The 18,792-nt window shown below is 39.3% G+C and overlaps 2 protein-coding genes across 4 annotated transcripts in view; one reads left to right on the top strand and one right to left on the bottom strand.

Moving 5' to 3' along the window:
* st6gal2b (ST6 beta-galactosamide alpha-2,6-sialyltranferase 2b) overlaps nucleotides 1–18,792 on the top strand; it is a 22,100-nt gene continuing 3,308 nt past the window's right edge. The window contains exons 1-6 of one of the 3 annotated variants that reach the window (XM_066662750.1): nucleotides 1–126; nucleotides 6,541–7,217; nucleotides 9,311–9,408; nucleotides 9,892–9,993; nucleotides 12,405–12,579; nucleotides 13,260–15,126. In XM_066662750.1, the coding sequence (XP_066518847.1) occupies nucleotides 6,557–7,217; nucleotides 9,311–9,408; nucleotides 9,892–9,993; nucleotides 12,405–12,579; nucleotides 13,260–13,378 (1,155 nt within the window). In that variant the 5' untranslated portion in view covers nucleotides 1–126; nucleotides 6,541–6,556 and the 3' untranslated portion in view covers nucleotides 13,379–15,126. Of the gene's footprint in view, nucleotides 127–6,540; nucleotides 7,218–9,310; nucleotides 9,409–9,891; nucleotides 9,994–12,404; nucleotides 12,580–13,259; nucleotides 15,127–18,792 lie in introns of those variants that run through there. The other 2 variants (XM_066662748.1, XM_066662749.1) reach the window with 2 other exon arrangements.
* The window catches only part of tmtops2a (teleost multiple tissue opsin 2a), a 20,282-nt gene continuing 17,561 nt past the window's right edge, over nucleotides 16,072–18,792 (bottom strand). Inside the window, exon 4 of the mRNA XM_066662751.1 lies at nucleotides 16,072–16,607. Coding sequence (XP_066518848.1) covers nucleotides 16,410–16,607 — 198 coding nt within the window. The 3' untranslated portion in view covers nucleotides 16,072–16,409. The remainder of the gene's footprint in view (nucleotides 16,608–18,792) is intronic.

Genomic DNA, 18,792 nt, shown 5'->3' on the forward strand with positions numbered 1-18,792 from the left:
TTCTTCATAAAGAAAACAATGAAAGCCTCGCGTTGCTCTTGTCACAGGAGTTTTTTTGAAATGGTGGACGGTTTACCACAGGTTGGGCTCGTGTCCGTTTTTTTTCTGGATGCTGAGGTGAAGCTGGTGAGTGTGGTTCATATCAAAGCTCGTGAAACCGTTAATGGGCTCCTACCGTAACGTTATAAAACTATGAATATTTTATTTAATATCGCGATAACGCCAGGATACTGAGGGTGCGAGAGATATTGATACAGACAGCGTTTCAAACATCATACTACCTTAAATGTCGTAAACCGTAATACTTTAATACATATAAATAACTTTTTATCATCTTTTTTTCCAAACGGATAATCTCAGCTTGTTTTAAACCGTGTTTTACGTCGACTCGGTTATGGATTAATGGATAGAAACTTCTGTTATTTAAACAGGTGGTCAAATATGTATTTTCAATTTGTTTTACAGTCTGCGCACACTTTATGAATACGTCCAGACGCGTTTATGTTTCAAGCTGCTTTACGGTGCCGTATTTTCTAGGACAGGTGTTTAATACAGAGAGCGTGTGCTGGGTGCCGGAAAGACACGAAATCGCACGTTCTTTAACAGCGTCTCTCAATGTTGTCCTATCCAATGACGAGCACGGGGTAGCGGGGTATTACACCCCCGAGCGTTGCCCTTAAGCCGTGGAAACGCATTATTTGTAGCGATACAACTTCATCCTTGTTATGACTTTTTGAATAAATACAATCAATTCCTCACAGCAGTAAGCTTAGACTCTAGAGCTTCCCAGAGGAGTTGAAAAAGGGGCAAATTCCATTGTTCATTCATCCATGCACGTTTCATTCCATAAAAAATGTGATGTTGGGCAGGTGTTGACTGCTCTTTAGTCGGACAGAGGATATGAAGAAATGAGCGCAAAAATAAAGGTCTTCCAAAAGGTTTTTTTTTCACAAAATGGAACCCTACACATCTGTAACTAACAATGAGCAGTAGAAGGGCTTTTCTATTGGTCCATTCTATTATGACATTTTCACAGTTTAAGTTTAAGGACAGCTGCTGTGTTCAAATAGACAAAAAATCGATTTGTGTGTGTGTGTTTATTTATGTATCTTGGTGTGTGCTACTTGATCTTATGTAAATTTTACAATCATAAGCATAAGAAGTGGATAAGCGGTTACAGACAAAGAAAATCTCATTTATTTCTATAGAATGGAATGGAAATGGAGCACAACATCTATGTTTCTAAAGCCATTGGTCTGAACAGATTATGCTTCTAAACTAACATGCACCAGTGGGAATGGTCCACAAGTTCTGCTTAAACCACTTTTGTTTTCAAATGAAAGGAAATAAAACAGACTTGTGGTTTACTGTACAGTGTGCTGTGTCACAGAACGACAATTTTCTTTTTCCAGATGAATTTCAAAATGATAAAATAAAGGCTTAATAGAGTATTAAAACATGACCTGATTCCAAAAGTCAGAGATAACACTCCGGATTTATTAATATATATTTCACTCTAAGTGTTCTTTTTCTGAAACGTATTCTCAGAGAGGGACACGAGAGCAAACTAAATACATTTAATATATCCACATTTAAAAAATACAACGCTCACAAAAACATGCTGAGAGCTCCTCATAATTACTGTCTTTTCAAATGTTTAAAACCACTGTCCACAATCTGTATTTTATTAATAGCTATGTTGATAGGAACCTGGATAAAGACATTGCGTACATTTTTCCATTTCCAAATATTTTGGAATATTCCTCAGTCTGCTGGCAGTGTGAAATTGATGTAAAAAAAGACATAGGGCTCTTTGATCATACTGAGTTTTATGAAATTCAGACTTTAAAGAAATTCCTTAAGGTTTGAAAATTAATTGTTGGCCAGTCTTGGAATTTCTTGGAGTTTCTTTGCTACCAGAACAGGCCAGTTCCATTCCACTATGTGGACCAAGGCCAAGGGTGATGTTTCTTACTCACAAAACTGGTGTCTGTCTCTGTGTAATGCACTGTCCTGGCCGTCACGGGCATCTACATTTTGACACAACAGTTCTGTGCTGTTTGTTTGGCTGTCCTAGGGTATTGTGTTAGTTCTAAAAGAAGTGGTAGTCACATGTCTCTGAGGAAGCATATGCTTGTCCTCACCCTCCCAAGTCAGTGTCATTTAGTTTGATTCAGGACAAATATGGTACAGATAAACAGCATGGAAAATGTTCTAGTGCAATTTTTTTTTTTTGCAACAAAGCTGCGTTTTGTTGGAATCGCATCCAAAAAGATAAAAATAAATGAGTCACTGTGGGAGGAAACCGGAGCACCCGGAGGACACAGGGAGAACAGACCACACTCCTCACAGACAGTCACCCGGAGGAAACCCACGCGGACACAGGGAGAACACACCACACTCCTCACAGACAGTCACCCGGAGGAAACCCACGCGGACACAGGGAGAACACACCACACTCCTCACAGACAGTCACCCGGAGGAAACCCACGCGGACACAGAGAGAACACACCACACTCCTCACAGACAGTCACCCGGAGGAAACCCACGCGGACACAGAGAGAACACACCACACTCCTCACAGACAGTCACCCGGAGTGGGACTTAAACACCCCCAACCCAGATTAGGGCTGTCATGATCATGAATTTTTAACTAACGATTATTTGTCATAAAAGTAAGTTTGATTGACGATTTAATTATCTGTTTTTTTACACCCCGAGTATTCCTGTATGTTTAATGATAGCATAACAATGTACACACACTATTGTGGTAAATAACGTCAGTTTATTGAACAGTTTATTCATAAATATATGTAAAGATATTTACCCCATGTCCTGTTTTTAATTAAAATTGTATGATTGAAAACAATATTTGCAAATTCTCAAAATAAGAAAAAAAATATCAACTGTACTATGTCTTAAACATCTGTTATTTACTGGCTTGGCATTTTCTGGGCAAGGAGCACTAAGGCTATATTTACACAGCAGGTAAAGAGGCTCAGTCGTGCGTGACACGGGTGTGTCGTTCATGTGGCTGTGTGAACACCTCTGATCACCTCTGATTCATTTGATCCATGTCCATCTGTGGATATTCGACTCTGTCTGAAAGGCCAGGTCGGAAATCATGTGACTTTTACGTCACTCCCGCTGCTGAGAATAATCTCCGGACTGCGGTCCAAAGCCTTTTTATTATTATTATTATTTGAGGAGGTGGTCAGGTCATTTGTAAAAAATACTGGGAAACGAAAAACCTGTGAAACTCCTGAAGTCAGGTTCCTATCTCTCATTTATGAGGAAATAAATCACGTGGAAATTTGTATAAAGATTTTTTAAAAATAAAACAAACAAGAGAAGACCTTATTTTTAGTTCTATATCAGTCTGATATTGTTCGTGTCGGTATGAAGCTGTATAAATATGGCTCCTGGAAATTTTAAACTCATTATTTTTGTGCTCGTGTCCTTCTCTTCTCGAGACCCGCTTAGAGTGAAAGAAAAACCCATACACGTTTAATATATTTAATTATTTATTTGATTAATTAGTAAGTATTTAATTAATACTCTGTTTTTTAACAAAGGACTCGTTTGGAATAAAGAAAGGGGAGGTTTTGTGACACGGCGCTGCAGTAAAACACCAGTCCGGTCAAACTCCTTCATTTAAAAAACGAAAGTGCTTTGTATGAAACAGACGGACATTTCCTTCTGGTCAGCGCCTGAAGCGTCGTTCTTTGTGCGTCGTTCTAAAGGTCAGTTTAAAAAATCCGATTTGGTCACGAAATCCCATTTGCTGTACTTTTACCTGTTGTGTGAACGTAGCGCACCACTCGCCCGAGAGACTGGGGTCAAGCCACTCGCGCTTCAAATCCGGATGCACGTATAGACGCGTCATTACGGGTTTTCATTGCGGAGAACACCACGTTCGCTTTGGGACAGATAGAGAGTCTGAAACCCACGTTTGAGCAGCGATGTCTCTGTTAATACATCACTTTATGGACTAAAATTAACAAGTCATTATGAATATTTTTCGTTTTAAAGCACTTTAAATGCGTGGCAAAGCATATATTTACGTATTTTGTACTATTATATAAACATTTCATTGGCTTTGAATGGTAAAAGTGGTGGACACGTAGAAATACAGATTACATTTTACTGTCAGTAAACAGAGGGACCTCTTGACTATCAACTGTATGATTTTGGCAGAAATGTAGTTTTCCACTTTATGTAAATACAAAATTCAAAGACATTTTTTACAGTGTATGACTGTTTTGACATTGAGTTTACTGACATTTTGTAATGGGTAAGTGCACTTTGCATCAGTAAGCATCATTTCAGATTGATTTAATTGACAGGCCCTGACAGCATTAAAATGGTAGTGTGTGAAAAGTGTGACTAAAATGTCTAGAATGTTTCACTCCATTTCCTCAAAGGTTCTTTTTGAGCGTACTTAACGAATTAGTTTAAAATTAGTCTACATTCTTGGTTAATATTTTCTCCCTTTTTGAACATTCTATGGTCTGCTTATTATGGATAAATTACCCTGAATGTTGTCTGAATTGCACTGCGTAATTTGTAAATTAGGAAGGGTAAAAAAAAGAAAAAAATATTTTGGGTGACCACTGAAGTGTTTTTATAGTGTTATATGAGTTATAAGTGTTATATGAAGTTGAAACAAAATGACAAAGATACGAATATTTCATCATGGTTTTAATCGTACACTGAAATATTAGTGTAGTTCAGGGATTTTTTTTTACTTATGCGTTATGTCCAAAAGTTTGCAGACACCCTTTACAATTTCTTTTTTCACAATTCAGCTTTCTTAAATGCGCAATATCCTACATTTAATAAAATTAATATAGTCGCAAACAACCTAATTAAAAAGAACAATTCTAATTGAAAAGAAAATGAGGTCACATGCCTTCTGTGTGTGGCTCTCTGCTCATTTTCACAGCTAGACCAGCTAAACATGCATGTTAGTCCTACATTGTGGAAAATGTGGCTTCTTCTAAGTTTTTTGTTTTCTTTTTATTTGTATTTATTAAATTTTTTTTCACTTCTCTAAGAGATCATTTTATATCCAAGATGACATGTCATGACAAGAAACATGTTTTTTCAGTTAAAATGGCTGTAACAGAGTGTATCACACGGCAACAATCAACACTGTGTATTCTTTACATTGCATTATATACATTTGATTTCATAAGTATTGCTTTCATTGTTGATCACACTAAAGAATTTTGTTAAACACTTGTTTAGTTACTTTCTTCGTATTCACCTTTTGACACCACCTTAAAGGGCTTAACTTTGTATTGGTTCCACCTTAAATTACTGAACTCTTTTTGTTCTTCATCCCAAACCACACCTGATTGCACTTTAGCTTCTATACTGCTGAGTGCCTGTACTGACTATGTATGTATGTATTTATTTATTTATTTTTATTTATTTTATTCTATTCTATTTTATTTTATACCATATGAAGTGTGTTAGTCTGCCTCTTGGGATAAAGCAGAAATTATGTAGTGTGAATCTCAATTGTTTAAATGTAGGCTTTTTTATGATTACTTCGTAACAACATAAAAACCAAGGCAACGTGATGCAGTTTTCACTGAAGGAGGAGGGTATGGTTATGGTAATGAATTTGGAGTTTTTAAATGTTTCCTCCAATTATTTTAATCAAAGGCAGTGAGTGTCCAAAAGATCTGATCCACACTAAACAGACCTTAGCTCAGTTTGATCTGGACCAAGACCCCCTCATTGGGTAACATCAAATTATGGTCCAGATCAAGGACTAAGGCACTGCTGTTTTGGTTCAGGCAAAGCAAAGTAAATGTGAAAGCATCCTTAGAGCTTCCAAAGGCTTTCAGCTTGACCCTGAACTGGTGCAACTTCTCATTATATAAAGAACTTACAAAGCTTCCAAAATGTTTTTTTCAATAAGTGACTTGTTCTCTATTGTCTCTACTGTCTAGAGTGCTTGAATACGAAGCATTTGTTTTGGTCTAAGATTCCGGTGCTCTAGTGCATGGGTCACCAATCTTATACATCCACAAGTCAAATACAGCAAGTGTGGCTGCAGGTTTTCATTCCAATTAAGCAGGAGCACATCTGATTCTACCTGTCTAACCAACTAGTCTCTCTCTCTAAAGAGTTCTACATGGTCTGCTCCTGTTTGGTTGGAATGAAAAAAGCCCTTTGGGGATAAGATTGGCGAGCTTTGCTCTACTGCATCATCCACTGGCACAGTATAGTGTATTTCCCTGTTATGGGTAATGTAGTGGACTACATTTTTCAGTTGTGTACACACAGCTTGTAAATGTGTTATTGAGTAAACATATGATCTGAAGCAGCTGCACAATAGCTAAAGTACACCATTCCCAATGTCTAGTGTGGGCTTAAAGATTATAAAGCTCCAGAGGAGATTGCTATGGAGCAGTCCAAGTCACTTTACAACACTTTACAATTTGTTTGGGTCTTTTTATTATTTATTTATTTATTTATTTGAGAATTGGGCCATATCTAAACATTTGATCTCATTTGCTGTTCCAGGACTGACTGAAGCTCCATGGCCCTGAGGTCCCGCAGAATGAAACCGTTTTTTCTGCTGGGTTTTGTGGTCTGGGTGCTGCTCTTGTTCATCATTTACTTCCAGAAGACAGTGGACACTGTCCATGACCAACAACCCGTTTCATATTCTTATTCATATTCTAACTTCCAATGGCAAAAAAGCACTAGATCAAATCATGTCTTACTACAGGCAGTGCATAAGAAGAAGGGACTTGATAAGGGTGATGCAGGTATAAAGAAGGTTTTAGAACCTACTACACCAAAGAAAAGAAGAAAGAAGAACTCAGATGACTGGGAGGAATATAAGTCCAAGGGCAAGAAAGTGGTCCAGGCCCTGTGGATGGGCAAAGTTTCTTCCAAAATGCTGAGTAAACGTCTACAGAATGCCAAGAGCAATTACACATATCTCAACACCTACAAGGTGTATTATACTCAACAGCAAAGAAGGCAGCAGGGCAAGAAGGAGCTACTATGTCAGCTGAAGCAGAAGGCCAAGATCAGGACATTGAATGGAGCTGAAGAACCCTTCACAAGCTTGGGCTGGGAGAAATTGGTGCCTTCCCAACCACTGGAGAAACTCCACGGTACCCCGTACAAGACATGTGCTGTGGTCAGCTCAGCAGGAGCTATTCTCAAATCATCATTGGGACAAGAAATAGGTGAGATGGGTTTGAGGGGGGAAAAATGACTGTTACTACACTATTACTAGAGATGGTACAAAAGGCACGCCATGTGTATTCAGTGGCTTTCTGTAAATGCAAGGATGCATTCTGTAATTTGATCCCTGCTGTAAACAAGATGTACATGTTCAGACATTTTTCGTGGTCAGCAGTTCCAAAATAGGCAGTGACTGGCTTAGAGGAAGTATGTTCCATAAGTTGCACCCTCCCAGTTCCTCCTGTCTAGCCAACAGTGAAGAAAGTGCCGTGACAAAAAGGTTAGGGGGTTATTTGTAAAGCTCCAAGCCTAAATTCATATAATGAATTTATAAAATATAAGAATAAATAATAAACTTTAATATTTGATGTTTCTGTTATACAAAACCTGAAGCTTTTTGTGTGCAAACACTGTAGGATCACTGGATTAGGAACCCCTACATTGTATCTACAGCTCCACTGATCATACAGAAGTACTGTGTAGTTCTACAATTACAGACTGTCATCCACGACATTGTCTGAATATGTTCTTATCTTAATTTCACTCTGGTTTTTAATGGTCAGGATTTGGTTGGTAGCTTATTCTCAGTGCCAGTGCTGCAGTGACACTGTTGTTGTGGTGGTGATGTGTTAGTGTGTTGTGTTAGTATGAGTGGATTAGACACAGCAGGGCTACTAGAGTATATATTCACCCACTCTCAATGTGTAGAGAAGCTGGCTTTGGATCCATACTCTGAAAATATTATATTATTTTGACATAATCTTGTATCAGATACATAACACCAGTGTCTTCTTTTTGCCCATGGTCTAAAAACACAGAAAGGTATGTGGATTGGTGACTCAAAAGTGCCCATAGGCGTGAGAGTGAGATTGAATGTGGGAGTGTGTTGTTGACACCTATCATTGCAACACTTTGAGGCATCAGTTGGCTGCATCTAGTGGAAACCACATGAAACCATATGCCCCGATTGCAGAGTTAGAGTTCTACAGGTCTGTGTTGGTGGCCTGATGGCTGGGGGAGCATTCCCTTTTTTCTCCTCTCCCTTTACAGGAAAATGGCATATCATTCAGGCAATGAATCCTCCACACTGCCTCGACCTCATAGCTCACTGCAACCCCAGTTTGGGTTATGCTGGTATGAGCTGTGCAATCCATTCCCACTCACTTGGGTCACCTGGATGTTCACCACCTTGTGGAGTCTGTTCCCTGGCCTATGTGTGATATTAGCCAGGTGTTCCTAATCCAGTGACATATATGTTTAGTGTATATTAAGTTAATTAGTAAATGCCTATTAATTCTGGATCACAAACATGAATCAAGCAATTCTTAAACTAGTGCTGGGCGATATGAGCACAAATCAATATTATGATTAATTGTACATTTTATGATGATTACAATTAATGAACAATCATTTTGTTTTTGACCCTCAGTTCAGTGACTCCAGTATGCTCCAGTATCAAACCTGGGATATTTTTTCTAGTGTTGCTGGGAGCTCGTTCCACTCTTGGTTTTTGAGCACTCTTCATATTTAGTGTGTGATTGTGATTTGGTCACTGAACATGTTTTTTCTGACTGTTTACATTTGACTGTTTGTTCAGTGTCATCTTAAAGTCAAAGAAAAACACACCCAAAACACAGACGCTGTGTTTTTCTTTGGTACAAGCTGTCTGAGTCGCTCAGCCGGCCTCAGCGTTTAGGTTCTCCTCCGTGTTGCTTCCATGTGGCAGAATCACTTGACTACAGTATGGTAGTGTGGTTTTAAAGGTACAGTACATGAACATATTGGGGACATAACAGAATAATAAAAAAAAACTATTAAAAATATAATCAATATAGACAAGATATACAACTAATCGATTTCGATTAGTTTTCCATCTCAAATATTGACATGTTCTGTCACATCAGAAAATGCAGTCACACTGATTTACTGAGGAGCAAAATGTGATTACGTTTTTGTTAGTATCTGGGTTGATTATTATGTAATTTCTTTTCCTGATAATGATAGAATGAAATGTGTCCTCCAGTCTATGTATTATTATGTGGAACGTAATCCTATCATTGCATTTTAATTAATCAGATGTTTGGTGATTCACTAGATTCTCATGATGCAGTTCTTCGCTTCAATGCTGCTCCAACTAAGGGCTTTCAGAAGGATGTAGGCAACAAGACCACATTCCGGATCATTAACTCAAAGGTGGGCCTAATATCTGTCCCTCATCTTTGTAATATAAAGAGCATTGTCTGTTTCTAATGCAAAATTAAAAAAAAAACAATAATGTCTCTCGCGGCACGGTGGCGCAGCAGGTAGTGTCGCAGTCACACAGCTCCAGGGGCCTGGAGGTTGGGGGTTCGATTCCCGCTCCGGGTGACTGTCTGTGAGGAGTTGGTGTGTTCTCCCCGTGTCCGCGTGGGTTTCCTCCGGGTGCTCCGGTTTCCTCCCACAGTCCAAAAACACACGTTGCAGGTGGATTGGCGACTCGAAAGTGTCCGTAGGTATGAGTGTGTGAGTGAATGTGTGTGTGTCTGTGTTGCCCTGTGAAGGACTGGCGCCCCCTCCAGGGTGTATTCCCGCCTTGCGCCCAATGATTCCAGGTAGGCTCTGGACCCCCCGCGACCCTAAATTGGATAAGCGGTACAGATAATGGATGGATGGATGGATAATGTCTCTCTCAAACAGGTCATGACTGATCCAAAGGAGAATTTTTCCAGCAGTTATCTCTTTAAGAACATTACTCTGGTTGCTTGGGACTCTGGACCATATCAAGTTGACCTACAGGAGGTGAGTCTGCACACAAGTCTACTGGAATTTCCTCATGGCTGTTTTTCAGTAGCGGTTGTCTCAATATGATGGGGATAGAGTGTCTGGCTTCACTGTTGTGTGTTATACAGAAAGAAATGGACAGAATCCTCAACTATTTTTTTTATAAAATACAGAATAAGGTTTTATCACTATTTATGGTGTCCAACTTCTACATATTTTACAGCTTTTATTCACTTTTTTTTTACACAGATCAGCCATAATAGTATAATGACTTCCTTGTTTCTATGTTCATTTTTAAATTTTTTATGCATCACTTACCATTAAGGTGCAACAATTGCAAACAGTGGTCCACTTGTTTCTCTCCACAGGACCACAACAGAGCAATTTTTATTCATTATTACTTACAATGTGGTGGTGATGGTGTTTGTTGTGCTTTTAGAAATGGATCAAGACACAGCAGTGCTGCTAGAGGATAACACTTAAGGCCTCAGCATCTCGAAACTAAATTCGCGAGGGCAGGGAGGGCCAACTGAGAGCATCTTCACAAAGTTGCATACTTGCTGGGTTTTCGATTTGCCTGTCGCATACTGATTCTCTGAGGATTGCTCCTCAACATTGTTCATGTTTGTGTTGTAACACGCCTCTTTTGTACAAACCAATGAAAATCTTTGTCGCAAGCTTTTGTTTGCCCTGCTTTAGTGCACACGACGTGGTGAGTGAAGTATCCGTATGACAAAGGCGGTTGTTCGTTTTCTCCTAAGTTACGTCATATTTTCCGCCGAAGCCAGTATGCGGAGGCCTTAACACAGCGCCACCACCTTGGTGTCACTGCAACACAGAGAATGATCCACCATGCCAATTATCATCTTGACTACCAAAGAACAGGGTGGAAAGTGGCTAAAAAATAGTAAATAATAGTAAAAATTACTGTGGGAACGTATTATAGTCAGTGGAGCTAAATAAAACAAACTATTATTATTATTCCTTCATTCCTTCATTATCTGTAAGCACTTATCCAGTTCAGGGTCGCGGTGGGTCCAGATCCTACCTGGAATCATTGGGCGCAAGGCAGGAATACACCCTGGAGGGAGCGCCAGTCCTTCACAGGGCAACACAGACACACACACACATTCACTCACACACTCACACCTACGGACACTTTTGAGTCGCCAATCCACCTACCAACGTGTGTTTTTGGACTGTGGGAGGAAACCAGAGCACCCGGAAGAAACCCACACAGACACAGGGAGAAGACATTTACTGTTCACAGACAGTCACTCGGAGCGGGAATCAAATCCACAACCTCCAGGCCCCTGGAGCTGTGTGACTGCGACACTACCTGCTGCACCACCATTCCGCCCCTTATTATTATTAATATCATTATTATTTATATATTAAAAGTTGGTTGTATTCCCTGCTTGTCACGCCCTTGTCCTGTCATGCCTGTTTTCCCCGCCATGTGCTCTCTCTGCACATAGCTCTGTCTGTTGTTGTCCTTGTCTCCTCCCATGTCCCGCCTTTGTTCCGCCTCCCTGTTCTTAACCCTCGTTATCTGTTTCAGGTGTGTCTCATTTGTATGTAGTATTTAAGTTCCCATGTGTAACTTCCTGGTATCGGTCATTCGTTTTGTTTCATAAGCCATGTTGTGTTGTTTTGCTATGTTTCCAGTCAAGTCCTGTCATTTTGTGTTGTTCTCGTTTCATTCCAGTTCCCAGTCTCATTGTTTTGCTTCCTTTGTCTCGTTGCTCAGTCCAGTCTGTCTATCCCTCGATTCGGTTTGTTTTGTCTGTTTTCTTCCTTGTGCCTCTCTAGTTTGTTTCTCTGGTCTGTTAGTGTTTCCTTTTCTGTGCTTTGTGTATTTTTGTGGTTTCAGTCTGTAGTCTATTAGCTCTCTCTGTATAAGCTCCCTTTGTCTAGGTTTATCTGTCTGTCCAGTTCCCTCTGCTTAGGTTTAGTCAGTATCTGTCTCTTTAGTCTAGGTCTCTGATTCTTTCTGTCCAAGTCTGCCTGTCTTTTTGTTTTCTTTGGTTGAAAATAAAGTATTCTGTGTTTTAGAGAGTGCGTCCGCCTCCGTCAGTCCGCCCCGTGATTCGTGACACTGCTTTTTTGAGTTTTGTGGACTCATAAAATCTTATTCCAGGTCTTTGTGGTTTAATGCAGATTTTCATATTTTTGGTCCAGTTTCTGTTATTAGTAATGCCTTTTTCACTGCACCGTATTCATTTAGTCTCAGAACTAGGAATGTTTTCAGATCTGACAGTAATCTGCAGTTTAATTCAGGTATCATTGATTACATCTTTGACTCTGGTTTGTCTGATGTAAATCTTTTGGCTAGTTTTGGTTTGTTGGCATCAATGGATATGAAATTTTATGTGATAAGTGCTGTAATAATATATAGATTTTTACATTTTTTTATGATATATTTGCAGTGGTACGAAAACCCAGATTTTGACTTGTTCACGGCATACGCTGACTTCAGGAAACGTTTTCCAGAGCAGCCCTTCTACATCCTACATCCAACCTTCCTTTGGAGCCTGTGGAATATGATTCAGGACAACACTGATGAGGAGATCCAGCCAGATCCCCCCTCCTCTGGCTTTATAGGTCAGACCCACTTACCTTAAAAATCTCCTATGAACTTAGGGCAATGAGATTCATTTAAAACCACTGAATGGCATATGGCATCATCATAATTATTTACATTTTTAATCTATTGTTTTGGGGTTTTTTTTTCTTTAAATTAATTAATTGATTTTTGGGTTTTTTTGCATCACCAAAATAATAAATTCACAATATTTGACAGCTTTAAAATCTTTCTCAATGGTTAACATACTTTAAAAAGCAACTGCACATCAGCCTACAATCCTCATGCTCAATGATTAATATAAGCTAAAGTGATATAGTTATATCTAGTACCTCTGGAATGAGCTGCAGCAAAGTTTATTATCTAGAGCTAGTAATCAAACATCAGTACCTGAACTCACTAATGGATTTTGTATTTATTTGCATTTGTTTAACCTTTAATGGATTTGCATAGTTTGCATAGACCTTCAGCGGCACGGTGGCACAGCAGGTAGTCGCACAGTTCCAGTGACCTAGAGGTTGTGGGTTCGATTCCTGCTCCGGGTGACTGTCTGTGAGGAGTTGGTGTGTTCTCCCTGTGTCTGCGTGGGTTTGCTCCGGTTTCCTCCCACAGTCCAAAAACACACGTTGGTAGGTGGATTGGTGACTCAAAAGTGTCCATAGGTGTGAGTGTGTGTGTGTTTCTGTGTTGCCCTGTGAAGGACTGGCGCCCCCTCCAGGGTGTGTGGATCCAGATAATGGATGGATGGATAGAACTTCAGCCGAAAGGAAGCATTTCCTACTAGAGACCTCCACATGGGGAGAGAGCCATCCTTGTTGAAAAGGACATTTTTCTAAACATAATCAACACTACACAGAAAACTGTTTAAAATCTGTTAAAATATTTAACTTTATATAACAGGTACATACTTGTATACTGTTAATTGAAACATGTTTACATGTAAACAGCGCACACGTATATGTTTAGATCAAAAACCTGGCCACTTTGTTTAACTTGTTGATGATTTTTCATTTTTAAACCAAAAAAAAAAAACGATGTCACGGGAACTATGTCACGTTTTTCAGATTTGTGACTGTGTCAACAGAAGGGTTGTTTGCGAAGATTGGGTTATATGTATTCACAACAGGAAACACACACAAGCACACATGCATGTGGCAAATCTCACGGCTACACTTTTATTCTTGTCTCTACCGGTAAGTTCAAGGAATGTTATTGACCTGAATGTTGTGAATATGAAGGTGTATCTGTGTTGGTGCTATTTTACCTTAAGGCAAGATCAGATTTGACCCTGATGAACTCATGGTGGCATGTTGGTGTTCACCAGCATGTTGTTTGTGGCAACTAACCTTTGTGGTATGCAAAACATAGATGTACGGGCAGCCAAACTTTTTTCAGCATGTTTATATGAATTGTGTTGCTTGCGTGACAAAAATGTTTTGAAAGCTAGGTATGATGCAATGAGAATGATGGTGTACAATGGTAATCAATTCTCTGTGATTTCTAAAAAAATAAATGCATTAATAAGCTTAACAAATCTAGGTGGATTCCTATAGTTCCTTTACTATTCCACGTAGTAAAGGAAATGAATGTACGGAACTAATTTAATAGTTTAATCTAGTTTAATCGTTGATAAATTGGAACAGGAAAAGCTCCACAGCAAAACTTGAATATCCACTTGTTACTTTGTTTACTAACTGCAAATTGATTGTCACATTTCCTACAGGGATTATTTGATGATTGTCTTAAAAGATTACACCAGGATTTACATTACAAAGCATGCCACAGGTAGTGAGTGGGAGCAATTTTTGACACTCGGGTTTGTTTGGTGATTCTAAGAAAATATAAATTGTAACATAATCGTGTGAACATTTTTAAGTTAAAATTTAATAAATTTAAATACATTCCATAAAGTTGTAACATGCTCATAAGTGTCTGCTTTGTAAGACAGATTTTTGACAATGTTATGCCATGCCTGAAAGTGTTGGCACCCCTGAAATTATTTCAGAAAATGAAGTATTTCTCCCAGAAAATGATTGCAATTCTACGTGTTTTGTTATACTGCTGTTTACTTCTTTTGTGTGTATTGGAACAACACAAAAAACAGAGAAAAAAGCCTCCAAAACTAAAATCCAAAAGGGGCTGGATAAAATTTTTGGCACCCTCAACTTAATATTTGGTCACACACCCTTTGGAAAAAAATAACTGAAATCAATCGCTTCCTATAAGCATTGACAAGCTTCTTACACCTCTCAACTGGAATTATGGTCCACTCTTCCTTTGCAAACTGCTCCAGGTCTCTCATATTTGAAGGGTGCCTTCTCCTAACAGCAATTTTAAGATTTCTCCACAAGTGTTCAATGGGATTTAGATCCGGCCACTTCAGAACTCTCCAGCGCTTTGTTTCTTTCAATTTCGGGGTGCTTTTTGAAGTATGTTTGGGGTCATTGTCCTGCTAGAAGACCCATGACCTAGGACACATACCCAGCTTTCTGACACTCGGCCCTACATTGCGACCCAAAATCCCCAAAACATCTTGGCATTTTTATTTCAAGCTTTTTTTCGTCTCTCATTGCCTTTCATTTCATTCAAATGTCAACGGATAGTTTCCACTCACACTGATGCACCCTGATGCAGGACAGCTTGAAATTCTTTGGAACTTGATTGGGGCTGCTTATCTACCATCCGAACTATCCTGCATTGCAATCTTTCATCAATTTATCTCTCCCATCCACGTCCAAGTTGATTAGCTACAGTGCCATAGGTTGTAAACTTTATGATAATGTTGCGCACCGCGAACAAAGAAACATCAAGATCTCTGGAGATGGACTTGTAACCTATAAAAAAATAATTATAATAAATCACAATTGACAATTACATTGTATTTTCCGCATCCCCAGAAGTAAGACTGTGCAGAAGTCTTAGGCACCTAAGATAATTATATATGTTTAAACTAATGCCTTCTCAGTAAGCGTGGTGCTTGTATAATGTTTTATATAATCACAGTAAATATAAAAATAATAAATATATGATTTTAAACAATGCTGTTAATTTAAGCATGCTTCAAACACTTCAGTCCTACAACATTCCATATCTTGTGATGTGTTGTACTCAACAAACATGTTCACATTGTACTCCTTTACATTTAATACAAGCATTTAAAGCTGTGGTTACTCAGCACCAAAAAAATAATCCTTTAGATATCAAAGGACAAGATAGTGAGGAGCACACACAGGCCAGTCTTCTATTATCTAATTGTTCAGGCGAATACAGTCCAGAGAATGAGGCCAATTAGTAGTGTATTTGTACTCTTCTAGGCCACAATTTGCATTAAGAAACATGACCCTAGGCCCAATGTGTGGCTTCTCCAGGGCAGTCTGTTCTACTGGTAAAATGTTACTGTGGAAATGAATAAATATATAGTAATAGTTTGTACTGGAAAAAGTTGCTGGTGTTTGAAAATGATAATCTCACTTACATTCCACTATTTAGCAAGGGACATACTTAGAAAACAAGAACAACCCAAGAAATGTGCCCTAGTATTTAGTTATTTATTTATAGGAACAACCACAATTGGTGATGTCACATGCTCATAAGAAGCATGGGCACAAAATGGCTACCGAATTTTTGTTAGATTAATTCACATGATTGAACCTCGTTTAGTGCACTCCAGGAGCTGCCCAGGTGCAGTTAAACCTCACTATGCCTACTCTGCAAACTACCACAAGGTAATTAAAACGTATCTCAAATAGACGTGATTATGCAACTAAACGTACAAAAGGACATAACCTTTTAATAGAAGAAGTCGGTTGTGGTGCTTGTAAAGAAATTTGTTAAGCAGTCAGGGGGAGATTTAAGATGGAATTATTTGGTCTGACATAGGAGGACTTAATTCCTTGTTCTGTCTGATGGAGGTGGGCGCGATGCCAGTCCCTGTGTTGCTGCAGAGCTTGCAGTTCAGCTGGATGACGGTGGTCCTAGATGGCATGGAATGACCATTCTCCTGTGAGCTGGACTTGCACTGAAACAGGATCAGGAAACACCTGTAGAACTACACCCAATCAGAGGAAACATGTATAAGTAACCAGATCAATCCTTCAGTCAAACTTCACATCAAATGGTTCTCAAAGTCTAAAACCTGAAGTCAGGTCAGTTAATGATACTGGATGATCACTGTGGAAATCATTTGTCTAGAGAAGTGCTAGAGAGTTTTATACCTTCCAGCCTACACTCAACATTGACGAGCTGCTACAGGCCATCCGGTTTTTGCACAATGCAGTGTGTGTGTCCACAATGGGTACCAGGATCCTAAAAACATCAGCTATACTGCTAATTGGTTTATGCGTCATTTTTCTAACAAGCCATCAACTTGGCTTTTAATGAATTCACTTATATTTAACAGGCAAAACGTGTCTCCACAAGGAGGAAAAGCACTCAAATCGCCTTTGGTGCTTCATAAACTTCGTTTTTTTTTTTTAATCAGTGAGTGCTTATATACCAATCAGCCATTACAGTAGGACAACTTCTATTATTGTTCCTACATTCTCTGCCATTCCTCTCGAACGTACTGATCATAGAGGAGCCTGAATTTTGCTAAGCATACATTTGTTTGCCCCCTTTTCCTGTGTTTTCTTCAGTGACCAGGAGCACCACAGTGCAGGTAAGATTTGGGTGGTGGATTATTCTCAGTGCTGGAGCAACGCTGATGTGGTGATGGCGTGCTAGTCTGAGTTGTTCTGGTCCATGTGGATCAGACACAGCAGTGCTTCTGGAGTTTTTAAAACCCTCAAGGTCACTGCTGGAATGAGAATAGCCCACCAACCAAACATGTCCACACCCTGCTCTGTGGGGGGAAGCAAATTGAATGCAGTCTTTAATTGTAGAACTAAACAGTGCATGTATACAGTCAGTGGCCAGTGAGTGTAGAAACAAGTGAGAGATAGTAATGTTATGGCTGATTGCTAGACATTGTGCTAAATTATGAACCAAAGATGAAAGGTCCTGTCCTGTTTCTTTTAACATGGCTTTACAGTATTTGTGTCACAGTTGAGGGAGGATAAGGAGGTGGACGTACACGCAAGGAATCTTTGTTTTCTGTTTGTTGTCTTTGTCTTGGTTTTGTTTAAATAAACATGAGCAGGGAGGCAAGAAAGCAAAACTAGAACTCAGTGGACCATAACAACTATGAACTGGTGGTAATGTGTAAGACAACAGGCCAAAAAAAACACATCTACACACACAAGAACCGAGCAGGAAACACAGCAAACATAGGGGTATTTATACAAAGCACTGACAAGGAACACCTGGGACTAATAACAAGAGGGCAGGACTACAAAGAGACACTGACGAGAGGGCGGAGCTGAGCCAGGACTAGGGCTTAGACAGGAACAACAACAACAACGAGCCATGTGCTACATGAGCACATGGTGGGGACAGGGCGTGACAGTTTGGAGTTAATCATATAATATATATATATATATATATATATGTAATATATATTGGCACCTTATAATGATTTATATTTCTCAGAAAGTATTTAAATCCATCTCAGAAACATAAGGCTTAGAATGTGTTATTGTATTTGGCTTAATACACATTTTGGACTAATTCTGAAGCTGATGATAAGGATAATAATGGCCTCAATGATTAATGCATTGCTGTATTGTGATTAATGGAAATATACAAATGCACAGTATCATTCAGACAAGGAAAAAAATCTGCTGTTTGATCTCTTGGTTGTTTTGACCATCAGCAGCCATATATAGGGCTTGTGTTTCTATAGTGGTGTTTGAATTGAAGTTAGAACTAGTTGCTAGATAGTCATCTGAAGACCGGGGATGTGTCATTGGTTTGGGCAGTAAAGAGGTTTTATCTAAAAAGCAGGCCTGTGAATAAATCTATACCAGCTAGTTAATATTAAAATATGTGTGTCTGTGTGTGTGTGTGTGTGTGTGTGCGCATGAGCATGGCAAGCATACTAAAGTGTTTATTTCTCTGATCTTATCAGGGTGCCATGCTTGTTCATTTGTTTGAAGGCCTTTGGGCAGCAAAAATAAACACAACAGGGGCTAGGGACACTTTTGAGCTGCCAATCCATCTACCAATGTGTGTTTTTGGACTGTGGGAGGAAACCGGAGCACCCGGAGGAAACCCACGCAGACACCGGGAGAACACACCACACTCCTCACAGACAGTCACCCGGAGGAAACCCACGCAGACACAGGAAGAACACACCA

This window comes from Hoplias malabaricus, chromosome 3 (assembly GCF_029633855.1).
Source record: "Hoplias malabaricus isolate fHopMal1 chromosome 3, fHopMal1.hap1, whole genome shotgun sequence".
Taxonomy (NCBI): Eukaryota; Metazoa; Chordata; class Actinopteri; order Characiformes; family Erythrinidae; genus Hoplias; species Hoplias malabaricus.